Source organism: Erigeron canadensis, chromosome 1 (assembly GCF_010389155.1).
Source record: "Erigeron canadensis isolate Cc75 chromosome 1, C_canadensis_v1, whole genome shotgun sequence".
NCBI lineage: Eukaryota > Viridiplantae > Streptophyta > Magnoliopsida > Asterales > Asteraceae > Erigeron > Erigeron canadensis.
Window position 1 is genome coordinate 34,865,625 of NC_057761.1, and position 19,151 is coordinate 34,884,775.

At 30.0% G+C, this 19,151-nt stretch overlaps 1 protein-coding gene and 1 pseudogene across 1 annotated transcript; both read right to left on the reverse strand.

Moving 5' to 3' along the window:
• Positions 1 to 4,469: 4,469 nt before the first annotated feature.
• On the reverse strand, positions 4,470 to 8,172 carry LOC122584687 (probable serine/threonine-protein kinase PBL21). Its single transcript, XM_043756734.1, has 7 exons — positions 8,156 to 8,172; positions 7,667 to 7,748; positions 7,075 to 7,250; positions 6,596 to 6,785; positions 5,766 to 6,157; positions 5,089 to 5,488; positions 4,470 to 4,616 (listed from the first exon to the last, which is right to left on the reverse strand). The coding sequence occupies exons 2-6, from the start codon at positions 7,746 to 7,748 to the stop codon at positions 5,186 to 5,188; spliced, it is 1,143 nt and encodes a 380-aa protein (XP_043612669.1). The 5' UTR covers positions 8,156 to 8,172; the 3' UTR covers positions 4,470 to 4,616; positions 5,089 to 5,185.
• Positions 8,173 to 18,166: 9,994 nt separating this feature from the next.
• LOC122590865 lies at positions 18,167 to 18,720 on the reverse strand (annotated as a pseudogene).
• Between the last annotated feature and the right edge of the window lie 431 nt (positions 18,721 to 19,151).

The window sequence follows — 19,151 nt, forward strand, 5'->3', positions numbered from 1 at the left end:
AGAAAGGGAGGATGTGATTGGCTAGTCTTTTTTTTTCTTTTTTCTTTTTTGATTAAAAATGGTGGAAAAAGATATATATATGTATATGTATATATCTATACATTTGATGAAGAAGAAGATAGAAGATGAAGAAAAATGGGGAAGAACTCTGATCTCGATCTGTTCTATTTTTTATTATTTTTATTTTATTGTTATTTATATTTTGGTCCTTGTAACTATTTATCTATTTAAATATCAATCTCTGTATTTTGTTTTTTTATATTATTGATTGTTTATATATATGTTTTATGTTATTTATTTATATAGTTTGAAAAATAGTATTAAAAATAAATGGAAAAAAAAATGATGAAGTGGAGATAGGGGAAGATGGGGAAGAATGGAGAAAAATAAGGTGGCAAAATTTTATTGGTTAGTGTTGGGGGAAGAGGAATCTCTCCCCCCTAAATGAATATATTTTATTTAACTTTAAGCTTTAAAAAGGTCTTTACCATTGGAGTACACGATTTTTTTTTTTAAATCTGTTACATTTTTTTACAAAAAAAGTTATTGAAAATAAACCATTAGGGATTTTCTAATACAAGAAATGCTTTCAAGTACTCACATGGTTATATATATAGTAAAATACCCTATAGTCTCTTGTTACTAGTTCAAAAATTTCGAAATCCAGTTAACTTTGGGTGATTTTAATTATGATCAACCCAATTGCTAATTTTTGCTATAGCTCTATAGCGGATAGCCCCTCTCCTATCCAGGGGCGGTACTAAAGGGGGGGGGGGGGGGGGCAAGGAGGTCCAATGCCCCCTCCAAATTTAAATTTTGTCATGTATTTTTAAATTTTTCATAAATTTTCTATAAGTTTTTAACGTTTTGCCCCTTTTTAGATTTATTTTTCATAAGTTTTTTAAGTTTGCCCCATTTAGAATTTTTTTTCTGGTACCGCCTCTGCTCCTATCTGACTAAACAAAATGAGAAACCACGATTTGACTTTTTCTACATTGATTGAATAATATATTCGTACTAGCTTAAAAACCCAGATGTTACGCGGGTATTATTATGATTAATTGTTTATAGTTAAAGCAATTTTGAAGTAAATGTTATATGTGAAAACTCAACAAAATAACTGATTGTATGATACAAATAAGACATTTATAATAAAATAGTAAAATACCATTCAAGTTAATTGCAATAGATAAAATACAAATATAAAAGTTAATTGTTAAAAATAAATCACGATATTAATAATGAATTCAAAATAGGATCAAATAACAAAAATAAATAAATATATTTTGACATGTTAAGTTATGACATTCAAATACATCCATTTGATGGTCATACACATTTTCTCCTCATCCTTCCTTTTCTACTTATCCAACTGTATTACCATCTTTTTATTTTATATTTTTAAGTAACTGGATTACCATCTACATACAGGTAGTGTTTGGTAAAGATGAATGAAATTTATTCAGTTTCTCTTGTTTGATTGCACATAGAATGGAAATGATGAATTAAAAGATGATTCATTCTGTCTATTTCATTCTCTTTAAAAAGCAAAGGAAAGCAAGGAAAAGAAACATTAGACGCGGGACCATTCTTGGTGTGAATGGGTGGATATTTATTTAAAAAAGAGCTATAGGTGTTTGATATGATGGAATGGAAATGGGAGAAAGGGAATGGGAAAAACTTCCTTTGTTTGTTTGCGACGAAGAAAGGGAATGAGAAAGGAGAATCAATTTCATTCTTTCCATTCTCTACAAATTGTAGAGAATGGATGAGAATGGAAAAAAATATATTTTTTTTAAGATGTTATATGTAATAAATGTATTATTATTTAAAATTTTATTTTATATATATATTCATTCTCTGTGGATACCAAACAACGGAATCCATTCTCTTTCCAAATACCCATTCTTTTTCTCACTATTTCCATTCTCTATGATTCCCTCTTACCAAACACCCCCTTAAATATCAAAGTCACATGCCTTGCACATTATACTAGATTGGGGGAAGAAATTTGTAGCTCTATCTTTTATCATCTTCTTCTTTCTCTTTTATCGATTGTCTCTGGCATCTGCAACTAAATCATCTTTTAGTAGCCTTTTATTAGATCTGAACTTTGTCTGTTGTATCCCATATGTTTTAATGTACATCGCTTTTTTAAGGTATGAAAAGTTTGAATTATAAATCATAAATTTATGTAATTTTTTCAATGACGATAACAATATTTTGGTAAACTATTGTTTAGTTTCTTGTTGAATTTTTAATTCATCATTTATTTAAAATATTTATGTTACATAATAATGGATCAAAATATATAACATAATAACAGATTTTGTTATGGCTAAATAAGCATATTTCCATTCCTCAAGATGGTTATACCAAACAAATTATTCATTTTAGTGGCTATATCTCATTCTCATTCTTTGTGTGTAACAAACAATTGAATGAAAATCTTTTCTTTAGGTCAATTCTCATTCACATCATTTCCATTCAATGTTACAATTCCATTATTTACGATTCACTCGTATCAAACGTTCCCTTAAAAGTCACATAAATTTTATTGATCCATAACCAGATGCTAAAACATATCAACCACATCAACCATAGAATATGTCGTTTTATCAAGATATAACATAATCCAAATATTTTTTTTATCAATTTTTTTCCAACACTGAAATTAAAATATAACATATAATCCAAATATTTTTATATCAAAGATATAGCATACTCCAAATGTTCATCTGTTTATATCTCAAATTTAAAAGTTAACAGTAAAATTCTAATTGATATGTGTAATCAACCATGTCTTTTTCTTCCTTATTGGCATATTACTTTAATTAATTAGCTCCCACTTTCACAAATTCAAAAATTAACACAATTTTCACAACTTCAAAACATGCAGGTATAATCAAATGATAATCAGAGAATTATTATTAAAAGAAAAAATAAATAAACTTACGGTATCAATAAAACAACACAAAGTTCAAACATCATTAATTAACTACATATATAGGTTAAATGCAGCACCCAAAATAATAACGTATGTATCTTAATGAGAATAAAAAGTATACATGAATTCATAAAGTTATATAACTTTTGATGTGGCCAGTTTGTATTGGAAAAAAAATTTGATTGGCTAGAATGATATAGAATTTTCTTAACATTCCTTGCAAAACAAATTCATTGAACCTATGTAGTACATATTTACGTTTGAAATGTGTTGCCATAAATTTAAGAATAATCTTTTGAAGGGAAATAATAATTAAATAGAATTTAAATTAATTATATTATTTTTGTGGCATGCATCATAAATTAAATATTTTTAATAAAATTAATGAATGAAAGGGTCTTAATAGTGCCAAGTAGGATTGATTTAGGAGATAGGAGTATTTTAAAAAGGAACTTGAGTTTTATATAATAGAAAGATTGTCAATGTTTAATATTCATCCTACTTGGCAGAATAAATCAAATCTTATTTATTATTGTATGTTAAAAAAAAAATAATAACTTACGATTTTGAGTATATACAACATGTATGATCTGTTTAATTTATTTAAACTTCACATTCCTGTAAGTTATATACATCAAAGAAAAAAAAGTATAAGAAGTTAACTTGTTATCCTGATGGTTCTTTATTGATTTAAAAAGTTGTTAAAATTGACCTTTAAGCTACTTCTTGTTTCTATATCTTTGTTTTTAGTAGAAAAACTACATTAATTTTGATTGAAGTAGAAAGTCAAAACACATTGACTCAAACTATTTTATATAATATTAGACTAAGTTAATATATCCAGTTGTGCAGCCAACTTCGAAAATACACTTAACCAAAATGTGTTACTATCATTTTATGTTGACGAAACGAGTATTTATATTTTAGTAAACCAAATCAAAGATGAGCAATAAACAATGGTCAATTGTCGTTATTGACTTCTGCATTGTGTTAATGAAATAATGGGACTGACCACTGTGCACACAAGAAAAAAAAATTTTGAAAAAATCTTCAATGAAAAGATAGTGATTGCAAAACATGGTGATCACAAAATTCAACCATCTTTTCGGTGTATGGTCCCCAAATGTAAGGTTGCATTGCATCAAACATGTGCAAAACCCCTCAAGGGGGCCATTGCATAATGCATGTCTTACACTATATATATAACTCTCTTTATATATCACATTAGACCATCTCCAACTATTCATACCGATTCTAATTATAAACTACCATCTCAATTTTTACACCAACCTTTAACATTGAATACTTGTCGTTCAACCATTCTTACTGGTTTTCAGTTTGATGTGATGCAACGTTTTACTTAATTTTGTACGTAGGTACATAGTATGTCATAAGGACCTATCTTACAAAGAAATCAAGCAATACTCAATACTATATATGTTTATCTGCTATAAAATGAAACCATTATTTTAACTCTCTACACACCTGCAAGTTCAAGATAAAAGGAAGCATACACTACATATCAACATAACTACATTCATTCGATTCTCAATCAAACATAAAGAGCAAAAGTATTGTATCTAAATATGAAATGTTAATGTGCTTAAAAATTATATACAACGGGCAACAAATTAGACGCTATATCCATAATCCATAGTGATTATCATCCCTGCACCAGAATAGCAGTGAATTAACAGCAGATAGTATAGTGAACAATATGAAAAATGGGCTGAAGATTATATTCCTTTAAAGCTTTAACATTTTTATAAAGTGTGTTTTATTAGCAAATTGCAAGGTGTCAATATAAACTTTGCAAAATAGAAATGGTAGAACACCCCTGCAATTTGTTGTAAATCAATTGCATGAACAGATAAGACCGTATTTGTTACATAAAAACTAAGTATATCTGTTTCTACACGAAGACTTATAACCACTTTTACTGATGCGTACTGCAAGTATGAAACATTATATATGAGAACCATGGTAAACAATGGGAGTGAAAGACTATACTGTCATGATTAGACGGATATAAATATCATCCGATGTGACTCATAATTGAGGTCTGGAGGTGAAAAGGAAAGAACATCACTTTATCAATTTGTAGATATGAATAGCAAAAAAAATTAATAAAAACATATTACCTTATGATTCAGATTAAGGCAAGCATCCTATTCACATTTTTGAATCAACATGTTGTCAAAAATTTTTGCCATTTTAATTTCTGGTACAAGCTAACCGTCATGTAGCAGCAGAGACTGCTCTAGATCCTGGCTCACAAACATAGTCCTTTTCATGCTTTGAAGGTAATTGTTGTGATGCATCTGTCGAACTCTTAGGATTCTCAAATATTTCAGCTTGAGAGGCTAAATACTCAAGTGCAACAACAATATCACCAATCAGGGGCCGAAAATTGGCTTGCTCCTGCAGACACATTGCAGTTACAGCAACAACATGGTGCACAGAACGAACAGAGAACCGACCTTGCAGTAGCGGGTCAACTAGCTGAATAAACTTCTTGCGGTCTTTTAAAAAGGGCCAAGACTGCATACATGCAAAACAAATATAATATAAAGCAAGGACAATGTGTATCAAAGATATGAAAATTACTACTTGGACACTAGTACTAATTTGTGTAACCTAGAAATGAGAAGCAACAATTTTAACAAGAACAATATCAGCAGACGCTGTGAAAGTTTGCAACTTTAAGCCTCCAGTGACACACTATGAGCTACCATACACACAACTACTCCTAATATCTTCCTTCAAACAGAACTTGACCATATAAATGAAAGAATGAGAGAAGTTCAACGAAACTTACCCAAGCAACTAGATTCTGCTCTCCAGGTTTCTTGCTCGTGTCAATTGCCTTACGTCCAGTGATTAGCTCCAATAGAACCACACCAAAGCTATAAATGTCAGACTTGATAGTGAGTTTGCCACTCATTGCATATTCAGGGGCACAATAACCATAGGTGCCCACAACTCTAGTCGAGACATGAGTCTTATCGCCCACAGGGCCCAGTTTAGCAAGTCCAAAGTCTGAAAGCTTTGGGTTAAAGTCTTTATCCAGCAATATGTTTGCAGACTTTAAGTCACGGTAAATTACAGGTGGATTTGCTTTGCAATGAAGATACTCGAGCCCACGAGCTGCTCCAACGGCAATCTTTAGTCTTGTGTGCCAATCCAATGGCTCCTGGTCAGGCTCCAGATCTGAAAATAAAAGGCGTGTGCTTTAAGTTCACAGCAATACTTGAGCCAACATTTATGCATCACAAGAATCAAATGCACTATGCAACCCAAGAAAAGAAATCAAAATTTCAAGAATCTTTAAGAGCTTTTATGTGACAGAACGATGAAGGGTTTGGATTGACATTCTTACTGCATTAACACATAAACAGATAAAATGCAAAATACTCGCTCGATTTACATTTCTTTTGAAGTTCAATGTATTTTCATATTTTCACCTCTAGCGCACTGTCTTACAAACGATTAAACAACAAAGTATTTGAGGTCGCAGTTTTATTAAAAAAAAAGAGTGCCATTAGTAGGAAACTGAAATCAAGTCTATCATGAGGTTCAAACTCTGTAATATACAGAGGGAATAAATAAACAAAGTAGTCAAAGAATTTAATTAATTTTGTGACTTACCAAAAAGATGTTTTTCAAGGCTACCGAGGGGCATGTATTCATAAACCAAAAGTCTCTGATCTCCATCTGTGCAGTAACCTATCAAAGTTACTAGATTTGAATGGCGCAAGAGACTTAACATAAGAACCTCCACAATAAACTCCTGGTTCCCTTGAACACCATCAAGATTGAGCTGTTTTACAGCAACTACCTGTTCATCAAAAATCAACATAATGCCATCAATCAGCAATAACCATCATATCATATCATACTAAAAGTATTTGACATTCGGCTTTAAAATAGCAAGATTATCACATAAGTCGTGACTGCCATTTCAACATGTGAATATGTAACTTTCAACACATCTCCTGCGGCCCGTTTTATTTTGGGCTAAGTATATCAAGTAATCACTTTCAAAGCACAATGTATGACAACAAAAATTATGATTTCACGTTAAACAAACAAATCGCAAGCTTGAACAAAGTAAGATAACAACTTACTTTCCCAGAATCTAACCGTCCCTTATAAACACATCCAAATCCACCTTCTCCAATCAAATTAACATCCTTAAAATTCTGTGTTACAACAGCAAGCTCACGAAACGTAAAACTATGCGCCACATTAGCTCTCTGACTACTAAACCTTTTCCCCTTTGTAGAATCTGTCACCTTCTCATCTACACATCAAGTCATCAACATCATAATTATATTCCAACCAAGCCCATATCATTCTATAACACAAAACACATCACTAAGAAACTATATCTATATACAATTATAAGCTTTCACTAACATCCTACATTTCAATAAAAAAAAAAATCTCTGGTACGAGAGAACACGTGTCTGATGCACCTTTTTTACAACATGAAATACGAAAAGGTGCATCAGACACATGTCTAACACCTTTTTTACAACATCATAATTTTTCTGACACTTCTACCTTAGAAAGACTTTTTATTGATCCTTTCCCGTAAACCAAAATGTGTATATATATGCATATATTGTAAGGTACATATCTATATATCACATTATCACACCACACATTATAAAAATTAAGCAAGACCCATAACACTAACAGAAATAACTAACAAACCTGCCACGTCATCAGAAGCGAAATCGCCATCGAAATTTTCAACATCTTTAGAGCAGAAACTAATGCAAGAAAAACAACCCATCTGAAAAATAATAGTAATAAATTTTATCACAACTTCACAATCACAACTATATATACATATACATATACATAAACATATATGAGTATGAAGTATCAAACAAAAACCCTAAAATTGGGCAGACAAAAGGTTTATATATATGTAAACATATATATATGGAATAATAAGACACGCAAGAAATCAACGCGGCATTGCCAAAAAAGAATAAAACATTTAACAACCTTAATATTATGTATAAGGTTACAAAAATGTTGTTACCACAAAACTACAAATTACTATAACAATATAACATTAGATAAAGTGAGAAAGAGCAGAAAGCAACAAAAAGATTTTGTCATGAATATATAATTAAAAAAAAGAGGTGTAAGTGATCAGTAAAGTTGTTGTGAAGTGAAACTATGAACACAAACTTTGAATATGGTGTACCGTGAAGAATGTAATATGTATGTGTGAATCTAAATTTTTTTATTCAATTTATCAGAAGATGACGTATGGGATATGTTGTAATAAATTTATGACGGTATATATTTACTTTCTACAAAACATTGATGATTTTTTTTATTTTTAAACTAGACTTATGTTCGCGCAATGCGGTGGCAGTTGGGTTAGTGATAACGGAGATTGTAATGGGGACGGCGATGAGGGCGATGATGTTGGTGAATTTAAAATTAATTAATGTTAATTGTTAAATGTGTTATTGTAGTTATTTTAATTTAAGTATTGAGGGATCTATATTGTAAATTATTTCATTAAGGGTATTATAGGTATATTAAATGGAGATATTTAAATTAGTGAATAAAGAAGAATGGTATTTTTGGATTTTCATAGACAAAAAGTTTAAAGTTTAAGGATGAAAAAGAGTGATTTGTTTTATTAAATAGTATAAATATTGAATATTTGACTCGTTATGCAAGTAAATTGATCAGGAGGGGATTCCTCAAAATATTTTTTCAACTGGAGTCAATTAAGGGACAAGATTCAAAATTTTGAATTTTAGCCTTTAATTTTCAATCATTGGTCAAAATTACCTAACATGACTAGAGTAACTTAAAGAAATCTTTTCCCAAAGTAATTGCCAATGACAACCCGGAATCAATAGCCACAAAGATATATGTTCTTCTCCTGAACTTAAATCTTCCACATAATTGACACATAAGATTTTATATTATGTGACAAGCTATTAGATATTTTGAAGATAAAAATTTATATATAAAATATAATAACAAGTTTCGGAGAGAATTTTTGTTAAAAACATTGTTTAGTTAGTTAAATTGATTTTGGAAAATAAAGAATTAACCGACTAAATTGGTTGAATAAAACATTAGTGTTTTATGCGTTTTGTTAATGACAGCTAAGGGTAGTTGTTAACGTGTAAAAATAATTGTATTTTTATCCTAGTATTTCAAAGCTTAAGATTCTAATATGAATATGTTAAAAGAAAAAAAAAATTCTAATATGAAATATATATATATATATATATATTGTTCATTTTAACGATTAATTATAGTTATTGAAACTAAATTTATTTGAACGTTTTATTAGGGTTTGATGTTTTATTTGTAAATATATTACTCCTTTTGTCCCACTAAATGTGTATAAATTTTGACCATAAATATTTTGATTTGTGTTATATAATATTTGATAAAAGTTATATAAATTAATTAAGTTTTAAATGTATATTTAATTGATAAAATATTTAAAGTCAAATTTATATAAATTGATTTTGAAAATTTAAAATATGAACGGATGAAGTAGTTATACTTTATAAATATCAATATTCAAAAGGTCATAAATGATTATTGTAACCACAAAGTAATAATGTATAGGTCCAGAAATACATAATGAATCGTGGAATGTCGCTCTCAGTCTCGCTTTTTAAGACTTTCACCGCTGCATTTATTTCATTTACTAATGTTATCTCCAGTGGGATGTATTTGGGCATCTTAGGTCTCCTTAAATATCTTCTTGTTAAAACTTATCTAAAACTAAATTTTTTTTAAAAGATGTCATTAAATAAAAGCATGTCTTTACCTGTCTTAAGCTAATATATTTTTGTTTTTATTTGGAGATATAATATTTAAAGATATGTAAAGATGTTTGTATGATTAGAAATAAAATTATACGATTTGAAAGATTTATAAAGATGTGTAAGAATGTGATGTGGCAGCTCAAAAACGTCTAAGGACATCCTTAGCATTGGATAGCTTAACTTTCGATTCCAATACTCCAATAAGCAAAGCTGGAAGCCTTATTTAATATTCGAAATTTATTTCATTTTTGTAATGAGTGAATTCAGTTTTCAACTACTGTAGCAAATGTATTAATAGCCGGGTGTTATTTTGGTGGTTGCAAGCAATTGAATCAGTGATAACACTCTATCTCTAGAGACAGATGTCATGGATTCAATCATCATTCCATGCAGATATTTAAGGGTCTTTTCTACCATTTAGATAGAACATGGAAGCTCTTTTTAAATAGAGGTAAGGTTTGCATGCAACTTAACCTCCCCATATATCACAGAAGACAGTACTGAACAGTTTATTTCTTTTCTTTCTTCTTGTTATTTTGGTGGTTGCATAAAGTTTAAAAATCATAGTTAAAAGGTCAAATCTCACCTTAAAATCTTTCCTTATATCTAATACGTACATTCGTTATAAAATATTTATAATAATTAAGTTTTCTTTTGAATTGGTGTATTCTTCTTAATGATTCAAATTACCCATTAAAAAAAAGCTAATGTTTACGTACATTCGTTATAAACTAACAGATATAACAAATATCATACAAATGACGAATAATGCTTTGATTAAATGTAAAACAAACACTAGAATATGGACTCTAATATGGACCGAATTTGCTTTTTTCTGGTCTTTAATATGAACTCTAAATTTTGCTAAAGACACTTTAGGAGGAATAAATGATAAATTTAATTGATTTGTAAAAAAGTATATATCATATTATAACTACGTAAGTAATAATGTTTTTCGATATTAATAAAGTGTGTAGATCTATATGGGATATACTTTGACCTTGTTCAAATTTGAAAAAAACTTTTACAATTATTTCTTTATTAGTTTTTTCTACTTTATATCTTTAACGGATGTCAAATGCTGAAATTGCTTACAAGATAGTGAAGAACCCACCAAATGAGAAGATAATAAAAGAATTTATCTTAGCTTCCATTTTCATATTTTTGTTGGCAATAATAATTAAAAAATTAATCATTATTATCTAATTTGAGCTTGAACATAACATAAGAATTGTCATTATTTATTAAAAAATATAGATAATAAATAGACCTTCAATAAAAATAAAAAGACATATACATTGCATGCAAGTTAAGCGATTGAGAAAATTGGAATGTTACCTTTTTTTTTTAGCCGTGAATCATTTGCTCGCAACAGATGATGTAGCTTATATTATTTTAACCAAGTCCGCACTAGAGATCCTTCTCACTCCCAATAACTAGTAGTAGGAGAAAAACCAATTAAACCAGCCGAAGACACGACGTTTAATTGAAATAAAACATTATCCCTTCTGCAGTACTAAAACATGCTTCACTAAATGATTTTATTTGTGAAATTTCTTAAAATGTTTTTCCAATACATCAAAATCTAGACTTCTAACATGTAAAATTGGTGTTCAACTATTAAACCATAATATATGAGAAGTACAATTGAAATGTTACCTAATCTCCATGGTTTTTCAAACTAAAAAGAAATGTGCTTTATTTTCTATTATATTTATATTTATTATACTTTATGCAAAGTAAAATAAAAAAAATTCTTAGAAAGTGGCATGTTATGCTTTCCCTCTAAATGCTTTTCAATTTTGAATATATATGGTGCATAACATATGTGCGTCTTTAAACTATCCATTTGCCAGTATATTACTATATTTAGAATGTCACTTTATATAAGCAAGCTTTTCAAATAGCGATTATGTAACGAAATGAACTTTTTTTTATAAAACAAATTATCATTCTTCTTTTCTAAAAAAAAAAATTACAAGTTACTCATCAACTTTTAACTCTTTCTTAATGCACATACTAAATTTACTCAATATACCCTCATAATATTATCCAACTTTTAAAAGAAAGAAAGCAACTGCTCAGTGCCGTCTTCTACGGGTTTTGAGTCCCAATACCTCGACGGTGTATGGGAAAAAACTAAGATGTAGATAGACCTTACCTCTACCTAAGTGGACAGACTGCTTCCATTTTCTACCTAAATGGTAGAAAAGACCCTCCAACCTTTACATGGGATGAGGATTGAACCCATGACCTCTCGTCTTCAAAGACTAAGGTGTTTAACACTAATCCAAACCATGTTGTTCAATATTATCCAACCTCTATTTATCTAAAATAACTTTTTTTTTATTCACTAGTTTAAATATCTCTACTTAAATACCTATAATAACTTAATAAAATAAAGTACTATAACAACTACAATACTCTATTTTACATCAGTTATTTTTACATTAATAACCACAGAACTACCGTCACCATTGCCTACCATTGCCGTCGCCACCGTCGTCGCATTACGCTAGTATCTTTTTAGTATACATTCAGTCAGGCCAAGATTATCATTCATTTTTACAACAATACTCGGAACCATGGGTGTATCATGGACAGAGACGGTTTTACCTTGGGGGCAGTGGGAACAACTGCCCCCATTTCAGTTTTGGTATAATGTAATTTTTTAGAGGTATATTTGAAATAAAAATAAATAGAAAATACATACAAATGAATACAAACAAATGTCACGGTAGTTGTCATAAGCTTCGTCTTTAGAAGTACGTTACTTATGTTGGAACCATTAGTTTTGAGATAAATTTTCTATAGATAGAGTAAAAATTTTGAGTTGTTTTGTTTTTTAATAAAGTTGAAAAAGAGAGGTTCAAGTGTTCAACAAGGGTGGATTCTCCTATGTTAGAGGTGACTTGAGAGGTAAAGTTGGAGAGTTAATGAATAAAGTGTTTTCTTGGTTTAGGTAAATATATTATACATTAATATAGCATAGTTGTATGTGAAAATGTTATTTTCTTTTCAAATTAGTATATAATGATAATCACAATAGTCATGTAAAAAATATATGTACAGGCTAAATTGTATATCATTGCTCTAAAATTGCAAAGACCAGTGTTCATGTAAAAGATAAATATTTACATAGCCAACACTCACCTATGCTAAACTCGTCTTCTCAACTCATCGTTCATATAATTTGACTAAACCTGACGTTAACGAAATTCTTTTAGGAGTACATGTTTTTATTCTCGGGCTAGGGCCCATATTTTAAAAACATTTTTCTCTTGGCTCTAATAAATATAATAAACGACTCTTAATTTTGCCCCCTTACAAAAAATATTCTGGCTCCGTCCTTGATCATGGATATCCATGACTCCATGAGTGTCATGGGCGATAATATAAATTTAGTGGAAAGTGATAAATCCTCCTAAAAAAACCTTCTAATAATCTTCCTAACTCCATAATCATGACAATTGTTGAAATTAAAGAATGAGATTAGGAGATAGAACTAGTGGATAACACTGCATTTTTTAATACTAGAAGGATTTTTAAAAGGATTTATCACTTTCCAAATTTAGTCCCTTTAAACACACAAAAATATGTATTGGGGAAACGGAACTAACTATAACAGTCGAAATCAGACTTGGTTCATGTTGATTATGATTTATGAACGACCCACTTAGCTCAATGTCTCTCAAACTGCATATTTTGCTCAATAGATGAATGAAATGAAAAGTTGGACTAAATCAAATTACCTTATACTAAAAACTAACTTAAATTTTACAAGTTAAATTACATAGAGTACAAATAGCTAATGAATCATATCCCACAATTTTTTTTTCTAATTTATCCTTATAGTTTTAACTTTTTAACATTTGACCCAACAAGTTTTTATTTCTATATTTAATAATAACTAACTTTATGATCTCATGTTTGTATTACATAAGTTTTACATGTTTACGGTTTTACTCTTAAGAATTTTTATTTTTTTTTTGCTTTTTTTCTCATCTTCGAACTTTATAACCTTACGATTTTCACCCTTGGTTTTTCTTAAGATTTGGTTTTATTATCCACTACTCACTTTGAGATGTATTCTTATTGTATCACATTGAGACATTATATAGTTACATCCATATCTGCTGTGTTTGTTGAAATTGTTTTTATCTTCCTTGAAAATAGTCATTAACTTTTCTATGTGTATAGCAACAGCTACAAGTTTTGTTTGTTGATGATTTTATCATGTTTATATTCAAATTTTGTCGTTTGAAAAACATGTTCTGCGACAACGGATGGGTAAATTGACTAGTGTTTACTACTTACTAGTACAATTCTATGTGATATATAATTTATTGGTGAATATTTTTAGACCTTTTCTAGATCTTTGTCCTGTATTATCATGATGCTGGAACATGATAAATAAACTTCACACGGTTTGTTGGGTATGTACGTGTATATCTTGCAAAAAATAGTGCAACAACTTTTTAACTTTATGAAGTAAATATTAGAACTATTTTGTCATTTTATGGTAATCCTTAATTTATTATGGAGGTGTGATATACACTAAAGGAAGAAATATCAAATCGGATGCTCGTTGTATTTAGCTATATATCCACTATCAAACAGCTCAACTACCTAGTGATCTAGATACCGATTTTCCTGTTTTATATCGGTTAGTACTTTCTACGACTAAGCTGTAGTAACTGAATAATTAACAGCTACTGGTTTTTCAGTCTCTGAAGGCCTGTTTTCTTGTAGTATAATGGAGCCAGAATACATTTTTTTTATTCATTGAAAGAGGTCATACTATATAAATATCAGATAAACTTCGGCCAGACTAGAAAAAATAAATTAGTTCTAGCTAAAAAGCATTTGGTAGACATGGAAATACCACAAGACAATTGACACGAATGTAGAAACTTAACATTCCACATGATCTTTAATTTGTTTGATGCTCTTCACAATGACGTTTAGGATGATAATAAGTAATAAAGCATAAGGAGAATCGAAACATGGTACGTACATAATATAATGTTCGATATCACTGACCTACCAGCAAAAATCAAATTAAAGTAAAACACATTTACATATTCCAAAAGCATAGTTTAGATCATAAGTGACTAAACTCCGCTAAGGCTAAAGGAATTGTTTGGCAAGAAGTTTTTAGGGCTTTTAGGAACTTAAAAGCCTCAAAATTAAAAAAAAAAATCTCTTTTAAAATGATAGTTCTGTTTGGATATACTTTTAAAATAAAATTCGAGTATTTTTGTTTTGAGTCTTCAGTTTACTACTACTACACACTATATATATATATATATATATATACTAAAAAACTATGTAAATGGACAAGTTTTTTATGCGTGGAATGTATAAGCTCTTATAGCACATAATAAATTTTATACCAATTTAATTTTAACCCCTTAAAGATTCTACTTTTTAACTTTTGTCCCACATAAAAGTTTTCGTATACATTTTTTTTTACATTAAATCTTCCGGTTCTCATGTTTACATCAAACAATTTTCACATGATTACGTTTTACTTTTTAAACATTTGGTTTTGATCATTGATTCATTTCCATCCGTCTTTATATATATATATATATATAACGTTTTTAATATATAATAACTTTTATTATCATTACGTCTAACATTCATGTAACATTTAAAGCAATATAGTTATTGTTTCTTTTTTATACAAAAATCATGTATGCATAATGTGTACAATTCTTATAGCATAATATATATATATATATATTATCAATTTTATTTTAATCTCCTAAAGTTTCTATTTTTTAACTTTTTGTCTACATTAAAATTTCATTTTCATTTATATGACACTGAATTTTTTGGGTTTTCATCTAACAACTTTTATACAGTTACAATTTTACTTTTAAACATTTAGTTTTGTTTATTTTCATCTGCCTTTTTATATAAATAACATTTTTAATATATAATAACTTTCATCATCGTTACGTATTACGTTCAATTAACATTTAAAGCATTAATATAGTTATTGTCTATGTTTTTTATACATCTTATTATTCTTTTAAATTTTTTTAGCGTTATTACTACATGTTTACTTGTCTTTTATAAATTCCGGATTCGAATATTTGATATAAATTTGGCTTCAAAACTTTGTCGCGTCAAAGCGTATCCCGCGGCAACGCACGGGTACAATAGCTAGTTTTTACTAAATATTACGGAGTAATACTCAAGCGGTCAAGCTAGTGAATTACTGAATTCTGTTGAGCTACAGGTCAAATTATGGGCCGGCCAAAAAATTTTAGTTCGCCTACTTTGGAATAATTTGGGCCTATCAAAAATAAAAAATAAACAAACATTCAGGCTATTAAGCTATTTTGGGTTTTTTTTTTTATTTAATTGTTTTCTCTATTTATAGATTTATTATAAATTTAGGGTAGTGACTGTGGTACGATACACCTATCACACTGTAAAATACAACTATGCAATAAATAAAAATGATAGATTTTATCAAATTATATGATACGAATATTACTTATCATAAATTTAAATAGATCATCATTTCATGTTCAGCTTTTTTTTGAAAAAAAAATTAGACTTTGATATTTTAGTACTTTTCACAACAAAATTTATACACTTTGATAATTGATAGGGCTAATTACTTGGAAAGTCCTTCAACTTGTCACTGAAACTTTTTCTGGGCTCGAACAAAAAAAAGTTCTATTCGGGGGAAGAAAAACGACTAAAATCTCTTTTATGGGGTTCCGTACAAGTAACCAGTTAAAAATATGGCTAATTACTTGGAAAGTCCTTCAACTTGTCACTGAAACCTTTTCTGGGGCTCCAACAAAAAAAAGTTCTCTATTTGAGGGCATGAAAACGGCTAAAATTACTAATGTGGGGTCTCGTGTAAGTAGCCGGTCAAAAAGTATTTTGAATGTAATTTCTCTATATATATTTATGGGTTCCATCTCCATTCCATCTTCATAACCTCCGACTATCCTACCGCCGACACCACATAAATCCAACTACCCTTTTGCCATTACAGATTTGGGATGCCATAATCACATATTCCCTATGGTAACGTCAGCTCATCATCAACATCAGTAGTATATAATCACATCATCGAAAAATAAAAAACAACATACAAATTTTCCGGCCACCCCAACACCACCACCATAAAGATCCGGCCACAAAACTCATGAAACAATTTGAATAATCTTGATTGTATCTTTGTCCCCATTTAACTATTCTCATGTTCAACTCTTATTAAACAACCCAAGTTAAAGATTTGAACCTTTTACTTAACACTACCGCAAATCTCCATAGCCGCCACCATAAAGTTTATGACGCTGGCAGCGGTGGTTTTGAAATGGAAGTGGCTAGATGTCATATGGTACAGGGAAGTATAAAAAAGTGGCTAATTTGAAAAAAAAATTGTTGGAGTCCCAAAAAAGGTTTTAGTGATAAGTTGAGAGACTTTTCAAATAATTAGCCTTTAAAAATAAGGATAAAACCGGCTAGCTACTATACACGTTAGCAAAAAGTGGTCACGGTCCTACTATAGTAATTTTAGCCGTTTTCATACCTTCAAATAGAACTTTTTTTTGTTGGAACCTCAGAAAAGGTTTCAGTGACAAGTTGAGAGACTTTTCAAGTAATTAACCCTAATTGATAATGTTATGTATTCTCTTTAGGTAAACAATTTTTATTTTTTTATTATTTTTTTTTCCTATTTTGAGTTTAGGTTTTTTTGCTTATTTTGGATTTGATCCTTCTTTTTTTTTTTTTTCTCTTTAATGTTTTTTATGTTTTGTTTTCTAATTAACCTCTTTTCCTTCTTGGACATTGATTTTTTTTTTATTCTTTTCACCAAAATAACTTTATATATTCAATATAAACTTATAATTTTGCCTATAGATTTTTTAATTTTTTTTCACCAAAATAACTTCTAAGTATTCAATGAAAAACGTTAGAGTCTAGTTATGAACTTAGGCTATTTCTAATAGGGTGCCCTTGGATATCCTTTACCGTTGAAGCTTGTTCAAAACTAAGGATAGTTTGAAGGATGTCCTTACTTGTCCTTACCTAATATATTTTTGTTTTTAGTGGAGGTAAAAGGATATGTAAGGATGTTTGTATGGTTAGAGATAAAGTTATAAGATTTAAAAGATTTGTAAGGATATGATGTGGCAGTTCAATGACGCCTAATGGCGTCCTTAACATTGGAGATAGCCTTATGATACTACTTATGGAGACCTTTTTTAGTGTTTTTTTTTTCCCATACTTTGGATTTGCTCCGTCCTTTTTTATGGTTTCGTTTTTCTTAAGATTTTGATAGTTTGATTCTTTTGAAAAAGAAAAAAAAAAGATTTATTTGATATAACAAAGATTCAAAAAAGTAAGATATTGATCATTAGTTAATTAGTCGTATACTCAACCGGTACACCAAAAGACCCCCACCAACCCAGAGAAAAGGGGCTGAAGAAACCAGACCATGACTTAACATAAGTATAATGCTACCTCCAATTCCCTGTATGTTCAGACTAAACATACCAATAGTCACCAGATTCATATGAGCTACATAGGAGTAAGTAATGATCTTCTTAAGATCGATCGGTCTTAAAGTGGTCAAGGAAGTATATATTATAGCAAACGCGCTTAAAGTATAAATGAAAGGAGTGAAACAAAGTGTCGCTTCAGGAAACATGGGTATTGAAAATCTTAAAAAGCCTTAGTTCCCAATTTTAAAAGAATTCCCGCCAAGAAGACGGATCCTGCCGTAGGTGCCTCTACATAAGCTTCGGGTAACCAAATATGAACTGGTACCATAGGCACTTTGACTGCGAAAGAGGCGAAAAAAGCAATCCATAGAAAGATTTGGCGTCGCTCACTAAATTCTGTGGTTAATAAAATTTGTAAATCGGTGGTTCCTGTTTGAAAAAGAATCAACATAATAGCTAATAGCATAAAAACAGATCCATATAAAGTATAAAGGAAAAGTTGATATAATGCCTTGATATTTCTTTGTCTCGAACCCCATACCCCTATAATAATGGTAGAGTAAGGGGTGGCCCCAAAGCGGAATTGACCGGTGGTGATTGGTCGAAGCTCCAATAGGTAGCCACTCCCTTCTCAGGGAACCGTACGTGAGACTTCCGCATCATACGGATCCGTCCCGAGCTTCTGTCGCCGGCCTTGTCATTAGATCACTATCTGTGCATGTATTTTTCAGCCTGGAGTCTATAATCTTTTGCTTCTCGGGTGGTAGCGAACAATGCTGCTTGCGTTGCGGGGGATGCCCGCCTGTAGGGCCCGGCCTGCTTCCCGCCCGAAAGAACCAGTCACTCTGCTAGTTAAACAAAATTAAGTTACAACACCAGGTTACATAACTAATGTTA

Bases quoted from the DNA above. Each gene is read 5' to 3' on its own strand.
- LOC122584687 (XM_043756734.1), bottom strand. From the start codon at position 7,748: ATGGGTTGTTTTTCTTGCATTAGTTTCTGCTCTAAAGATGTTGAAAAT. The intron at 6,786-7,074 runs GTAAGTTGTTAT...TTTGATGAACAG, and splicing joins GACGGTTAGATTCTGGGAAA to GTAGTTGCTGTAAAACAGCT. The intron at 5,489-5,765 runs GTAAGTTTCGTT...GCATGTATGCAG, and splicing joins AGCAGAATCTAGTTGCTTGG to TCTTGGCCCTTTTTAAAAGA.